The sequence below is a fragment of the Opisthorchis viverrini genome, assembly GCF_000715545.1.
Source record: "Opisthorchis viverrini unplaced genomic scaffold opera_v5_69, whole genome shotgun sequence".
In the NCBI taxonomy this organism is placed as follows: domain Eukaryota; kingdom Metazoa; phylum Platyhelminthes; class Trematoda; order Opisthorchiida; family Opisthorchiidae; genus Opisthorchis; species Opisthorchis viverrini.
The window spans coordinates 632,046-646,883 of NW_008751725.1; the positions used below are offsets into that span (position 1 = coordinate 632,046).

The window sequence follows — 14,838 nt, forward strand, 5'->3', positions numbered from 1 at the left end:
TCAACATGGTGCAGCACATTCAGTTGCTTGGAAACAGTATAAGCGAGGGATTCAGCTGGGTTTCAGGTGCAAAGCCAAATTTGTTTGCAAATGAGTGTATTTCGCTGAATTACTGTTCATAAGTGACCCACACCATCACCTTGACTTGGTGATCTACAGTAACCGGCATTATTTACGAAGCGTACATATTTATGTTTGAAGTGCCAAGCAGCTGTAAGGTTGACCTCATCAAAGATTTCTCCAACAGCTTACGACAAGGAACAAGCCGTAGAATATTAACGAGAGTGGTCAGTTTACCTTGCTATCCGTGTGGCTTAACAAACTACAACAGAGACGGGAAGGGTTGATCAATGGAAAGCTGCATTCGCATTGGACGATTTCACATCAGCAGCGTACCATGCCTGTGTCTAGTATCGTTGTGCACAAACGGCGGTAATCCGGACAAACAGTGGAGTGTGCGAAACGTTCCTGTTGGTACCACTTCATATGCTCGCTAGCCGTTTTCGGACAGTATTCATGGTCTACAACAACACATCCAAGTTCGACCTATCGCAGTTGCGCACATGGTTGATCTGAGTGCCTGGTGGAATGCTATATTTTAATTATCATCGACACCGTCAATCCACCTGAAGCGGGCGACGTCTACCTGCTCCGAATAAAGTCTGACATCGCTTGGTAAAGATGAAGTGTTTCAAGTTCAACCGACAACTGACATACGTCAGAATAAATTACTTTTGTCAATTTTTTGGTAAGTTTTGCACATGCTGCACTAGAAAGCTTTGCTTTTAGTCATTGGATCCTTTATGGTCTACATAAATCCACTATTGTCCACCAGTGGCCTGACTTCAACTCAGCTTGGGGTCACCGCTCTTGCTGCCCACATATCTTCCACAATTGCTCGGCTCGTCATTGGACCAATAGCCGATGGCACGAAACATCGTCACGTGGTAAGCATTGTGGCATTATTGCCTTCAGTAGCTTGTTTTATGAGCATTTCTCAGTACAGTGTGAGACATGTTTCAAAGAGGCAAAGCTATTGGTGGACGGGAGAAAACCTCAGTAAGTCCCAGGATGCTATAATCTGGAAATTTGGCCGAGTTTGTACTTACCATGACAAATTGCGACTAAGTATACCTAGTGGATACGGTCAAACTGGCTGCATTGAAAAATTGATCGTGGTATATAAGTATAGTGAATTAGAAAAAGAACATCGTAACATAATTCAGGAAACAGCTCTATCTGAGCTGATAGTCTCTAAGGCGTTTTCAGATTCAACTCCTGACGAATTCAAATACGCACTATGTAGCTCATCTGTACATAGGTTTTGGAGAGGACTTTTTGGAATCTCTCTGCGTTCAGGAAATGTAAGATTCCAGTCTGTAAGTAGCATGGAGATCCCAGAGTTTCTTGATTCATCGATACAAATGAGGTCAAACCATTCTCAGAAGTGTTTGAGAACAGCATAGCCATTTTGTTTTTATTGGCCTCGCTGATAGTACACAACTACTCAATCTCTCTGAACTAAACTGAAGAACAGTAAGCTACTGAGATGGATTCTTTTAAAAAAATGTCACTTCTTAGGAAATCCACACCACGCATCATCTGGCAGCTTTCTGTGCGATTTTCCACACCCCAGTCGACTGCACTACCCGTCCAGGGAATCCACCAAATTGTTTCAGCTGAGACGATGTTTTCAGTTGAGACTTTGTCATCAGTGCACATCTCACGAAACTTCAAAGAGTTTAGAACTGGCAACCTGCCGACTAGCCGCTCGAAGACTTAAACATTCGGGCACAACCGGCCGATAAGCAGTGGGATTAAGCCACACTTAGCAGAGATACAGCCCTATTTATTTTTTTATTTATTAATTTCACACCATGTGGTTATGTGTTGGCTGGATTCGTCAAGTTGCAACTTTTTAAATAGAAGCATAATTCATCTAACGGCTCAGAAGGAAGGATAATTTACAAGACGACTGAACCTTCCATCTTACAAGTCGTCACTCGATGAGACCAGTCAACGTGTACCACGTGGTAGGGACTCTGTGATTGACTGATAGATGGCGCTATATCATGTCTATGTGGGAGTTGAGCACACTGCTGATCAGCCACTTGTGGCCGAAAGGTTAAATATTTAAGCTACTGGTCGTGAGGTCACTGATTGGAGACTCCCTGAAGCTTTTTGGGATGCGCACAGCTGATGACCTCCAATAAATTTGAGAAAGCTGAACAGTGTTTCTCAACCTCTCAGTAAAAACTGTCTTTACCTATGGGATGAGATCTCAATAGAAAATTCCCAAATCATGTGGCACTATGAACTAGATGATATTGGCTGCCACACACCTACCAGTTAATGAAGCCTTTAGGAGATTGTATCCTGGGGATGGCTACTGAATCGTCCGATCAACCTCGATTCTTTTGTGCTCTGGGTCTACCGATCTAGTATCCGTGACAAGTTGTACTGGAAAATTTAATAGTTCTCCGTAGCAAGTTTCGTAAGGATAGACACATTCGGAAAATACGAGTGAACGCACATGAAGCAGCCAAACTTTCGGGGTATACTGAACTCTGGCAGTACACTCAGATATACATATCACACATATATACATATCAGGACATAAAAGTTGCATTATATCCATACGTATGAGTAGGCAACTAGAGACTGGCTTAGAATGCACGTAGCTTTCCGGATGAACGTATTGCTGGATGAAGTCAGCAGCACTTGAGTGTATTATCTTAATTGTTTCTATTTGTTGTAAACTTAGGAGAAATTATATTCGAATAGATGTTTCTTGTTGATGGGATTCACAAAAACATCACACAACTAAGCAAGAGGGCCTAGAAGCTAACACTATTGCCATAAATTGGGATCTGTTTAAAAGACCTTGATGAGTGCTCCTTTCATTGGTATGCTTGCAGGTGTTCGTTTAGCACCATCAATCAATAAGTATGAAGTTAGCTACGGTATTATAGAGCGTTTTGATCCGCGTTTGTAAAAACCTAAAATGCCTTCCCAATGAGCTGGTTGTCATAGCTACTCATCCTAAGGAATGTTGGAGACAGAATCGAAGCACTGCTTAGAGAAAATCGCGCTTGGCAGACAGCGTTCCTAAGACCGTGTTTGTAGTGTAAACGTAGACGACGTAATGCGCTATCCATAAGTTCGCGAAAAACTCTTCAATGGCCCGTTTTGCCTTTCTTGGGGTTCATCACACCAGCTAAAATACGAGGCGGCCTGGTGAAGCACATTCGGTTGAAAAAGAACACATGTGCGTCTCCCGTGAAAAATAGACTGGTACGCAGATGAGTGCATAAGTCGAAACTGTGGAGGAGTTACTCGACTAGAAAGGATTGGTTCTTGGAGCCGAAATTTTTAAAAGGACTTCAGGACTTTCCCGTAGGAATAACATGAATAAAAATAATAATAATGAAGGTCAAAATGGAACTAAGCTGCGTATTGCTCATTTGTTGTATTTTCCGAATACCTTGGTTTGTGAAAATGGAGCACTGTGGGTCGCACTCAAAGTGCTGAAATTAAACCCAAACCTATCAAACCCTTCAGACTGCTATGATCACACAGACGTAGAACTATTTCTTCTGAGTTCGAAATCAACACGAAGTGGAGTTAACTGTCTTGGCTACCACCGCGTTTAGGCCCCGCTGTTTATAGGAGAACACAGTCAATGCTAATTTCGCGTGCTGACAAGTGCGATCGCGACGGTTATCAGATTACCTCAGTGCAGTTTCCAGTTAAAAAATAGTTGCATGAGTACAATATCCGTATCCTACAATTTGTGCGCAAACATGTCTTTCTATGTATTTATGCATTCCGAGGCGGAATGGAATCAAGAAACAACGATATTTACCACGGATGCATCTCGCTTTGGCCTCACTATGAATGCTTGTAAAATATTTGGCTTTTATCAGTCTGTCCGCGTGTAAAACAATGCTTCCAAATGGTTGCAACACAGTATACTCTTGAGATTTCCATCATCTTAGAAGCAACACGTCCTAGGACTTGCAAATCGATAGTGTATCATATGATCGGGCTAACGAGTCAGGCGCTCTATTTGGTCAACTACATAAGCGCAATTGAATACCGAATTTGTCGCGCTGTTGACAGTTGTTCTGTTCCCACTATCTTGATAGGATGAAACAGAGACACACTGTCTGCTGTTACCATGCATGACAGATTACACTGAAAAGTCTAGCCCATGATTTGTCGGAGTGAATGGTCACATAACATTTCAAACGTCCAAGTTCTCGAGAAAGCCCTAATCACTGCACTTGGATGCATCAACAACCGTAGGTTGATTAGCTAGTCACCTGAAACCTGGCGATATTTCATCATTGTGACAGTCTTCATGGTTTCACTCCTTGCGTAAGTTTGACGCTTGATAGGACAGTCTGTTCAAATGCATTCTGTAGAGGCCTTGATGCAAGTCACAAATGATTAGCCCAATCCACATAGCTACTTGTACAACCTGTTAGCGAGTGTGTTCGAATAGAATGAATATTTCTGGTTGCCGACACGCCCACCTAAACGATCCAGAATCCGCCTATGAACTTACTGACAAAGATATTCTCCTATTTTTAATCAACCGTTACTCACCTGTGGTGGCGCGGCTGTGGACACCCCCTAGAATCAGTGGATAGCAAACTGTCCTCCCAACTGTCATCCTCGAAAAAAGAATAGTATGAATCGTTTCCGAGTTGTTGTGCAATTATCAAGAAATCAGATACATCCGAAAACGTTTGACCTGAGTGGGTACTACAGAGTATACGGCAATGAGGCTAGTGCTCTGACATCAACAGGAAGGGCCTACGCATTTATTTGCGTACTGACTGACACCTTGGCCTTTACGAACAAATAATTTCAGTGCTGTTTAGCTCTATGTGGTTGGCACTGTAACCGGAAGTGCAGTTCAGAGGTGCCTGGGACACCTGCGCATGTTTCGAAAATCCGAACCAACTTTTGTCAAATCGACACTTGATGCTACTGACATTCGTGACAAGCACGCAGAGGCTCGTTGCTAGTATCACTGAGCGCTGACATAAAATAATTAACATCAAACCGTCGACGTCATCCATCCGCTGGAGTTTCAGCCGAAGGTAGGTGGTACAGCATAAAGTTCTGCAGTAATTCCGTTTCAGGTTGCAAAAATTAGTCTATTTTCCGCAAGCAGCAGTACACAGACGCTGGAAGCATGCATCCATATTTTGGATAAGGATCCCCAATAAGTGGGTAAGGGAAAATCCAGACAGTATCCCTTTGTGAACAACATTTTGAATGGCAAAATTTTTCTCAGCCGGCCCCTGGCTACAAGCTGAACGGAACTCGACTAAGGATATATCCACGCAGTACTTATATGCCATACTCCTGAACCCCGCAGTGGCCGGGGCGCATACCCTCACTCAGGTTTTCGTCCCAGCATGAAAAACCTTTTCAATATTGACAAATCTGGCCGGACTGCAAAGTTTTTTTAGGACAGCTGAGTGGGTCAGATTCATCAACACTCCGCAGAGCAGTTGGTTATATTCACAGCTTTCCCCTTGTACTTGAATTGGTGAAGAAAACTGAGCCCGTCTTAAATTGTTTACTTTAAAATCCGTATTCATGGTGCCAGCAATCCATCGAGTGTGCGAGATAAGCACCTCAAATGGCTTCCTTTTTGGTTGTGCAAAGGAGGTGTTAGTTCATCCCGTAGAAATTGTAAAACACATTCTAATCCTTAAATTTTGCAGTGTAGATAAGTAAAGTCAATCTGAGCTGTTGGACCTTCTTGCTTGGAGGGTTCTACGGATCAGTCGTCCTGTCGCTTCGCTCCCTAATTCAACAGGTGGCTTGTGCCAGTGCGTTTTTCCACCGCCAGGGGTTTATCAGCTGGGCATGTAATCTGTGTTTCTAAGTAGTTGATCCATACAATCAAAATCCACCTATTTTGGCCAACTGAATAGAGTTGAAGATGAAGTACCCAAGGTTTCAGAATCCGCTTCTCGAATATCAAAACACCAGAGGACATCACTGTACGAGGCTGATGTCTTCTGTCATCGGTGGAGCTTGAGCTACTGTATAAGCTTGATCGCACTCTATTTCTACATCAATTTCAGTTTTAGATGCAGACCACTGACACCAAAAACCGTTACCAGGCCAAAGTATTGATCAAACTAAGTGAAGTCAAGATTTTGCGAGACAGGTCCGATGGATGACTGTCACTTGATGTGAGTATAAAAACTGTTGACCTAAAAATCCACTAGAAAAGGTTAAATTGATTGTAACGTTTTTAGAAGTTGAATATTGTGATAGGTCAGTTAGACCAACCAACAGAAGATCGTAAACCAAACAAAACCCACTCTTTTTACGCATCTTAAAAGATGTAGATGTCTGGAAGTTCGGATGATCTTATTGTGGATAGAAACTGAAACCCAGACCGAACTACGTTTGTGGTTTGAAGGTGTTGCAAAAACACAGTCTATTGTCTCGCTTTCTGTGACCAGTATTCTCAGTACCTTTTGTCTCCCTTTGGAAGAATACCCCCGGAAGAGGCTATTCATGGTTCTCCCGTAGGATCAGCTTTCGGAATTACATAACCCACAACAGGAGACTGTTCAGTTGAACTGAGCAGCTTTGGTCGAGTCTTTGATGTGATGCGCCTAGAATGAGTGACCTTATGATCAGATGAACAGAAAAGGTTTCGTTAGAGATGACCTATACGCATTACACAGTGATGCTATTACCAGTGGCGCAAAAATACAGGGCTCTGTATTTCGGCTCTCTGCCGGAAAGTACAACTTTTATGGGGTTTCTGATCAGTAGAACACACTGAGACTCTGAACTGTGCGCATATTAAGTGCTTATCTCCAAGTGCATGTGAATAAAATAGCTCCACATTCTTGATTTAAAGGACAATGTGTGTACTCACTGTGCTGGAAAACAAGCTACTGCTTCAAAGACCTGAAAATAAGCCACTTCAAAGTATATTCAGGAGGCCAGATGGTCTCTCACATTGGGGGCTAAATGTTCGTCTCCTGACAAAGCATGTGTAAATTTAGCCGTTGCCATTTCAGAGCATATTACTTGGCACCACCACTTAAAACATTCACTGATATGATAAAGGAAACTTTATTCCTTCACACCAAGTTAGGTGCTGCAGTAAACGTGAACTTCGAAAAGTATCTTACTGACGCAGAATAATGAGGTAAACAGCTCTTCCAATGGTTGCATCATTAGTTCTCAAAAAATCCATACCTAATTTATGCACACAAGCAGATTGGTAAATGTCAACAATAGCACGAGAGTCAAACGTGATTGATAAGCTCACAATCATCCTACAGTGTAAACGATACTTGGTTATTGTGCGAAATCTTGTACGTACCCACTACCATTAAAAAAATTGGTAACAATGTCAGTTTGCCGCCGACCATTTGCACCCAGGTATTCTTCCTGCTATCACTTGCAACAGCGATGTTCATACTTTCGTTCTTCGCCTTTCCACGAATGACCGAATATGTCTTTGATGGGAAGGTTCATGAGGATGGTGTTTTCGTTCCTCATGTCGTGGGTCACTAGAAAAGGTTAAATTGATTGTAACGTTTTTAGAAGTTGAATATTGTGATAGGTCAGTTAGACCAACCAACAGAAGATCGTAAACCAAACAAAACCCACTCTTTTTACGCATCTTAAAAGATGTAGATGTCTGGAAGTTCGGATGATCTTATTGTGGATAGAAACTGAAACCCAGACCGAACTACGTTTGTGGTTTGAAGGTGTTGCAAAAACACAGTCTATTGTCTCGCTTTCTGTGACCAGTATTCTCAGTACCTTTTGTCTCCCTTTGGAAGAATACCCCCGGAAGAGGCTATTCATGGTTCCCCCGTAGGATCAGCTTTCGGAATTACATAACCCACAACAGGAGACTGTTCAGTTGAACTGAGCAGCTTTGGTCGAGTCTTTGATGTGATGCGCCTAGAATGAGTGACCTTATGATCAGATGAACAGAAAAGGTTTCGTTAGAGATGACCTATACGCATTACACAGTGATGCTATTACCAGTGGCGCAAAAATACAGGGCTCTGTATTTCGGCTCTCTGCCGGAAAGTACAACTTTTATGGGGTTTCTGATCAGTAGAACACACTGAGACTCTGAACTGTGCGCATATTAAGTGCTTATCTCCAAGTGCATGTGAATAAAATAGCTCCACATTCTTGATTTAAAGGACAATGTGTGTACTCACTGTGCTGGAAAACAAGCTACTGCTTCAAAGACCTGAAAATAAGCCACTTCAAAGTATATTCAGGAGGCCAGATGGTCTCTCACATTGGGGGCTAAATGTTCGTCTCCTGACAAAGCATGTGTAAATTTAGCCGTTGCCATTTCAGAGCATATTACTTGGCACCACCACTTAAAACATTCACTGATATGATAAAGGAAACTTTATTCCTTCACACCAAGTTAGGTGCTGCAGTAAACGTGAACTTCGAAAAGTATCTTACTGACGCAAAATAATGAGGTAAACAGCTCTTCCAATGGTTGCATCATTAGTTCTCAAAAAATCCATACCTAATTTATGCACACAAGCAGATTGGTAAATGTCAACAATAGCACGAGAGTCAAACGTGATTGATAAGCTCACAATCATCCTACAGTGTAAACGATACTTGGTTATTGTGCGAAATCTTGTACGTACCCACTACCATTAAAAAAATTGGTAACAATGTCAGTTTGCCGCCGACCATTTGCACCCAGGTATTCTTCCTGCTATCACTTGCAACAGCGATGTTCATACTTTCGTTCTTCGCCTTTCCACGAATGACCGAATATGTCTTTGATGGGAAGGTTCATGAGGATGGTGTTTTCGTTCCTCATGTCGTGTGGAGCTCAAACGGAACAGAAAGTAATTACTCAAAGTGAGTTCTTTGGTGGTATCGTTTGGTAGAGAAATGTTGTTTCTATGGTAGCAACGTATTTGTGATTCTGTAAACAAATTAAACGTTTTTGAATTAATAATTGGATCAGTGACAATGATCTAAAATTGAAAATTTATTGCAGGTTGTCTGGTTATAAAACTGTAAATGGATCACCGTGAGTAATTTGCGATGTACACTTTATTGATCATAGCTGTTATCTATGAAGAGGTCACAATCGTCATACTGCAGCGTTCTGTCATCAACAATCAGGAGACCGTTGAACTTTTAGCATAAGCTCAATGCTTTCACCAGCCCATAGCGAGTGATCAAACTACTTGTTTTCTTCTACTCATTTTCACACACGTTGCATGAAGTCGGAAACAGACTCATCAAAAGGTCACCCTATGTTGATAGTCAACTACTGTCACACACATTAGTAGACGCGAGTTAAAACGTCAATGTGCCTTGCGAGAAAAATAGACGAGCACGTACGATATCATAGCAGCGTCACTCGGTGTGTACATGACTCGGAAATCGAATGTAGAATCGATAGAAATATCACTTTGTTCAGGCGGCGATAAAAACATTAAAAATACAAAAGGGGCGCGATAACATTTTAAGGCTATCCCCCAGGAAAATTTCTTCGAGATACTATTCAGTTTATATTTTCGAAACATTCTCACTCGAAATCTCCAAAATCGCACTCTTCTTAGGTTCCTGTATATGACCTTTCGACTGGGGCTACTCCATGACATCCCCCGATCAGCCCATAGCCCAGTAGCGGTTCACACAGTCGTTTGTGTGACACTATGATTGCTGTGGTAGTAAATTCTTGGGTCCCAGAGGGACGGAGATGGGAACTACAAATTGAGTGCTACGCAAATTAACGAAATGTTGCGGACTTCAGCTGAAATCTGACTTCAGCTCTGAGCTTTACAGCCACATCTTGTTGAATCATACCGGAAATTGCAGTGCTTTAGAAATGACGCATAAAACCATATGAGATCTTTTGGTATTGCTTGCTTGTTTGACTTCAATAACTGAAATCACCACTTTTGTTGAGATAAAACAATCCCTTTTCCACATAAGGAATTTGAGATTCAGCCGTCTTGCAGTATCCCATATTCATGAGCCACCTTTCTGTCTTTGGATAGGCTATCACAAAAAGAATTTAAAAAACTCCATACATATTTTTTTCTTTCACGTATCTGTAAAATTATTTCACTGCGATTGGTAATCATTCCTACCTAAAGGACTGACTGCAAATCGTCTCGCTCTACGGTGTCGCTACTACCCTACGAGATTTTATAACTCATAGAATCCAGTCTGTAGTCTGACGAAGGTTAAGTTGGGAAACCGCGTTGTCGGGAAACTGGTCGCTCCAGTGTGGACAATTATTACATGAGCACATTCCATCATCTAATAAAAATGGCTACAACCTGCACACGATTTCGCCGCAGGTAAGCCAGGTGCTTGATCCATTCGCATCTGGTGTACACGTATGTGCGTGTGGGTATGTGTAAAAAAACTTGATGTCACCTTTAGTTTGTTTAGACAGTTGGTTAACATCACAAAGTCCTGGAGCCAGCTCCCAGTGGCCTGGGGAAAGGGTAAGTCATCGACTGAAATCAATAGATGCCAAGTGGGGCTTCCTCATCTTTTCGTTTACACAGGACTCCTTAGTTCGTTTCGTCCTTCAAATGGCTTCCGACCACATTTGTCGAACAGAGAGATGTATCCACAGAATTAAGGTAAACAAAGAAAAACCCAGTCGTTGCAGACTCAATATTAGATGGATTATGATTGATATTTTGGATAGAAAGTACATAACAACATCTGAAGAACTATGAAACATGCGTTTCACAATGGTTTCTGCGTCTCAAAAAGTTTGCTGAGAGCTATGTCATCACAGTGGCATATCAAGTGACGTTCATAAGTAAATTAGTGAACTTCGTAAGTCAAATTGAGTACGACGCTAATGGTACCTTCAGTAAACTATTCAACGGAAAAGATACGTCAGAGACACTGAGTGCTCTGAACTCCAAATCTTCTTAGAGGCAATTTTGTCACAGGCCGCGATTTTGACCTATTCGTTTCACGTGAGTTAATCGGCTGTCCAAACATTCTCTTTTGCTGGATATCAGAGGGCCGTCCTTGTCCCTTATAACTTCCATGATGAATGACTTCCGAGGACCAGTCGAAACAATAATGTGGAACAGGTTGCGGACGTTTCCAGCATCTCAGCGTTCCGAAAGTTTAAAAAGACAGTTAAGGATCTGGTAGTTCACACGGGTGTTGCAGCTATCTGGAAGATCTTCATTTACATTTCTAAACACAACTGTTGGTAAAAAAATCTCCCAGAGTGACTTTGTGTGACCCTTACACGTTTCCTTTGCTTTTTATTTGCCGTTGTACAGCAAGTATTCATCCCAGAAAATTTGTTGGCCACGGTCCATAGAACAGTGCAATGTAATGAACAACGGAACGCGCGAATGGAATTTCAAACTTGGGTTTCGGCTTCAGAAGAATGACACAAACCTCATGGATGTCAAATACATCGTCACAAACGGAACTTTGTGGATGACTGATGCCACAACTAACGCGAGTAAAAATGCCCGCATATTTTGTCGTTACACACATCCGGTAGAGGAAGAAGCTTGCCACAAACTTCGTAACACAGTGAAAGGTAATGACTTCTCTTTCTGCGTACTTCAGCAAACTCGAATGATGTCAGCTAAAGCAAATATTTGAGCCATTCGATCTCTGGTCTAGTGATTGCTGAACTCAATTGAAGAAAAAAGCAAGTAAATCCAAACCCATTTATAGAACTATGTGGAATACGACAGCTTATGTCCTGACGATATCCCTTGACCTACTTTCCGGCTAAATCTGGCTTTTAACTGGCACCCAAATTTTATGCAGCTATTCCTCGAGAGAGGTGACCTCCGCATAGTGAATTATGGATCTATCATTTCGGTGTGAGATCATCCTGCCTGAACTTGCTTGTTGTACTTACCAAGTTTCTACATGTTCACCTGCTACACTCAAACATTCGGGTTTGTATAGAATTCACTGCCTCAAATGCAGAATTCCATCGTGCCTTGTTCGAGTCATTCTTGTTAGTATAGCTAAGCACTAATGTTCAGTAGTCACTGTTGATAAGAGATTTCGCATGACATGCGGCAGTACGTACGAACTTCTAACGAGATTGACCGTTCCAAAGACTAAGACAACAGTCAAACATTATGCGTATGTTCGCTCCTTACTACGTGTATAGGTATTGTTTGTTCTACTTCATTAATTACGAGGACTCTTGACACTGTTTTGTAAAACACTGCTTGTTTAGGTCCAAGTATATTGCTGTGCATAATTCTCACCAAATGAAAAGCACCGTACGCATCTAACACTCGCTTAGATTTTGATCCTCTGCGAGATGTTTCAGTAAACAACTGGGTCGAGAAACCTTGGCAATAAAGCGTGTAAGTCACTTTCATTCTACAGTGTTACTTGAAGAGGCGTGCGGACTGAACGAAGATGTAGTCATCGTTGTTTTGTACTGGTAAGATTAGATCACTTTTACAAAGCCAGGTAGGAAAAGTCGATGGTGTAGGTTAAGGGCATTTAAATTCTACATAGTTCTGGTTGCATAAACATCATAGACGAAAAGCATAGGCTCACTGTACAAAACCCCCTGATAATCGTTAACTAAGTTAAACTTTGTTTAATCTCGCTTGAATACTGAAATCGCTCACTGAAATAACATTTAAATGCATGATGCTGTCGAAGAACATTGTGGACTGAAGTAACACATAATCTGCTTGGTTGATGGTCTGTTTGTCGAGCCTGGTAGTTGGATTGCGAACAGGCCAACAACCAAGCAACTCATTTGAGCTACCTATATTCCTCAAAAATGCCAACCACGTAATCCGAATGGGTTCTCCGGTATTTCAGGTGCCGCAACCGTTTCGATTTTCCTCATGGCAATTGTCCTCCGATCGCTTGTCACCATGACCCATTCATCTATCCCAAATCTACTGGATTCAACAACCTACGGGATTCTGGAGGAGCACAAAGCACACATGTACGGTCGGTCCCGTGCGTTTGGATCAGCTGGCTATGTGGCTGCAGCGTTATCCACTGGTCTATACATCTCTTCTATATCAAATCAGTTCAGTCCTCCTAGCAATCAACCAAACCCAGGTTTTGCTTCTATCCAACATAGTGAGGAAAATACTGTCGACTACAAGCCGACCATTATTCTTGGGAGCATTTTCGCATTCCTTGGGGCAATCGTCGGCGGAATTCCTTCCTCCGGCATAAAACCCGTCACAATTAATCTGAGAAAAGCCATTTTAATTGGGATTCGGTCTCCAGCAATGATCAAATGTTCAATCAACTCCTTTCTCTCTGGTCTCGTTTACTCCTATTTATTTGAGTTCTACTTTTTCGTTCTTACCTCTGAATACAACGTTCCACCGTATTTTATCGGATTTCTTGTCTTGTCTGTAATGATAGGAGAAGTGCCGGCGTTTTTCGTTGCAGGTTCTCTAGTGAAACGCTTTGGAGAAACTGCTTGCATTGCAGCCGCCCATATTTTGTTCGGGTTACGTGTACTGTCATTTGGTGTATTTTCCAATTATTTGTGCTATATTGGTTCCGAGATTCTATTTACCACTGGATTCTCGCTTCTCTACACGGCCTTGATTATGCAGGCTGGATCTGCTGGACGCAATGCTGAAGCAGAGGCTGGTGATGTTGTCGCAAGTATGCATGCTCTGATGAACGCTATCCTCTTCAGTATAACCTCTTGTATAGGTGGACCTATATGGGGTGTGCTTTTGGATCGCTTTACCGGGAGGCAACTTTTTTATGCTGCCTCAGTGTCATCCTTTGTTCTTGCAGTCTTTACTCCCGTCATCGCCTACTTTATAGACCTCTGTTTTTGTGATTCGAAGGAGAAGGACATTTTAGTGGAACCGACAGATGTTGTGAAGATTGAAATAGATAAAAATGGATTCAACGGTACATCATTTACGTAACAAGAATTTTGTCGTTTTGTCTTGATAACTAGTTTTGTTGTTTAATTTGATAAACTTTTTGTATTGTGCGGCCGAGTGTGACCATTTCCATATCATGGGTAACTTGGACAAAGTGGAGAAAATTGTGCCATATACGCAGACACTGGGTGGTACCACCCGGGGTTTTTGGGGTCAAGGGTCAACCATTTTCAGCAGAAATGATCAACAGCTGTTCACAATGACAGAAAAAAAACAAATAAGTCTGGATCATTTATCTGTAACTTCATTTCATTGTTATACGGCTTTGTTTGATCTGGAACATGCCTGACCGGTCTAGCAGAGCAAGACGAGAATTTACTTGTGTTGTGCATGCAAGTTCAAGGGCCCCACAAGTCCCTATGGTTGCTGACCCAATGGTTGACTCGTGTTGTCCACTAATACACTAAATTTAGTGTACGAGATTAGAGTGGATGCAGATCAGGCATAAAACAATTCGCACATAGGTGATCCTTGTGGGAAATCCAAAGTGCACAACTTTGAATATTATGTACGTTATAGTGGTATCATGTTGTTTTATTTCTAGATTTTAGCGCACAAGGTTAAAGAGGTGTTAAAAGTCACTGTATAGATAGTTTACATCCCCAACACAATAGTGGCTTTGAAAATTCCTCGAATCCTGTTAGGCTGTGAATCTTGAAGTTCTAAACATAAGATGAACACCCTAGCGCTTAATTGTGAATGTTCTCAACCGGCAATTATATTTCCGCTAAAACCTGCACAGTTCGGACCACTGTAGTTAAACCCCTCCCTGGCTAAAATTTACTAGTGAATTTCTGCTCAAGTCTTGTCGACTCAAATCCTGCACACATACATAGTGCTGATACCAAATATAAAAACTAATGTCTATCCGTAC

The 14,838-nt window shown here is 41.9% G+C and overlaps 1 protein-coding gene across 1 annotated transcript; it reads left to right on the forward strand.

Annotated features, from left to right (window-relative positions):
• Positions 1 to 803: 803 nt before the first annotated feature.
• Positions 804 to 13,946, forward strand: T265_04284 (hypothetical protein; the record flags this gene model as incomplete). Its single annotated transcript, XM_009168983.1, has 4 exons — positions 804 to 947; positions 8,747 to 8,907; positions 11,325 to 11,593; positions 12,859 to 13,946. The coding sequence occupies 4 exons, from the start codon at positions 804 to 806 to the stop codon at positions 13,944 to 13,946; spliced, it is 1,662 nt and encodes a 553-aa protein (XP_009167247.1).
• Positions 13,947 to 14,838: the final 892 nt, after the last annotated feature.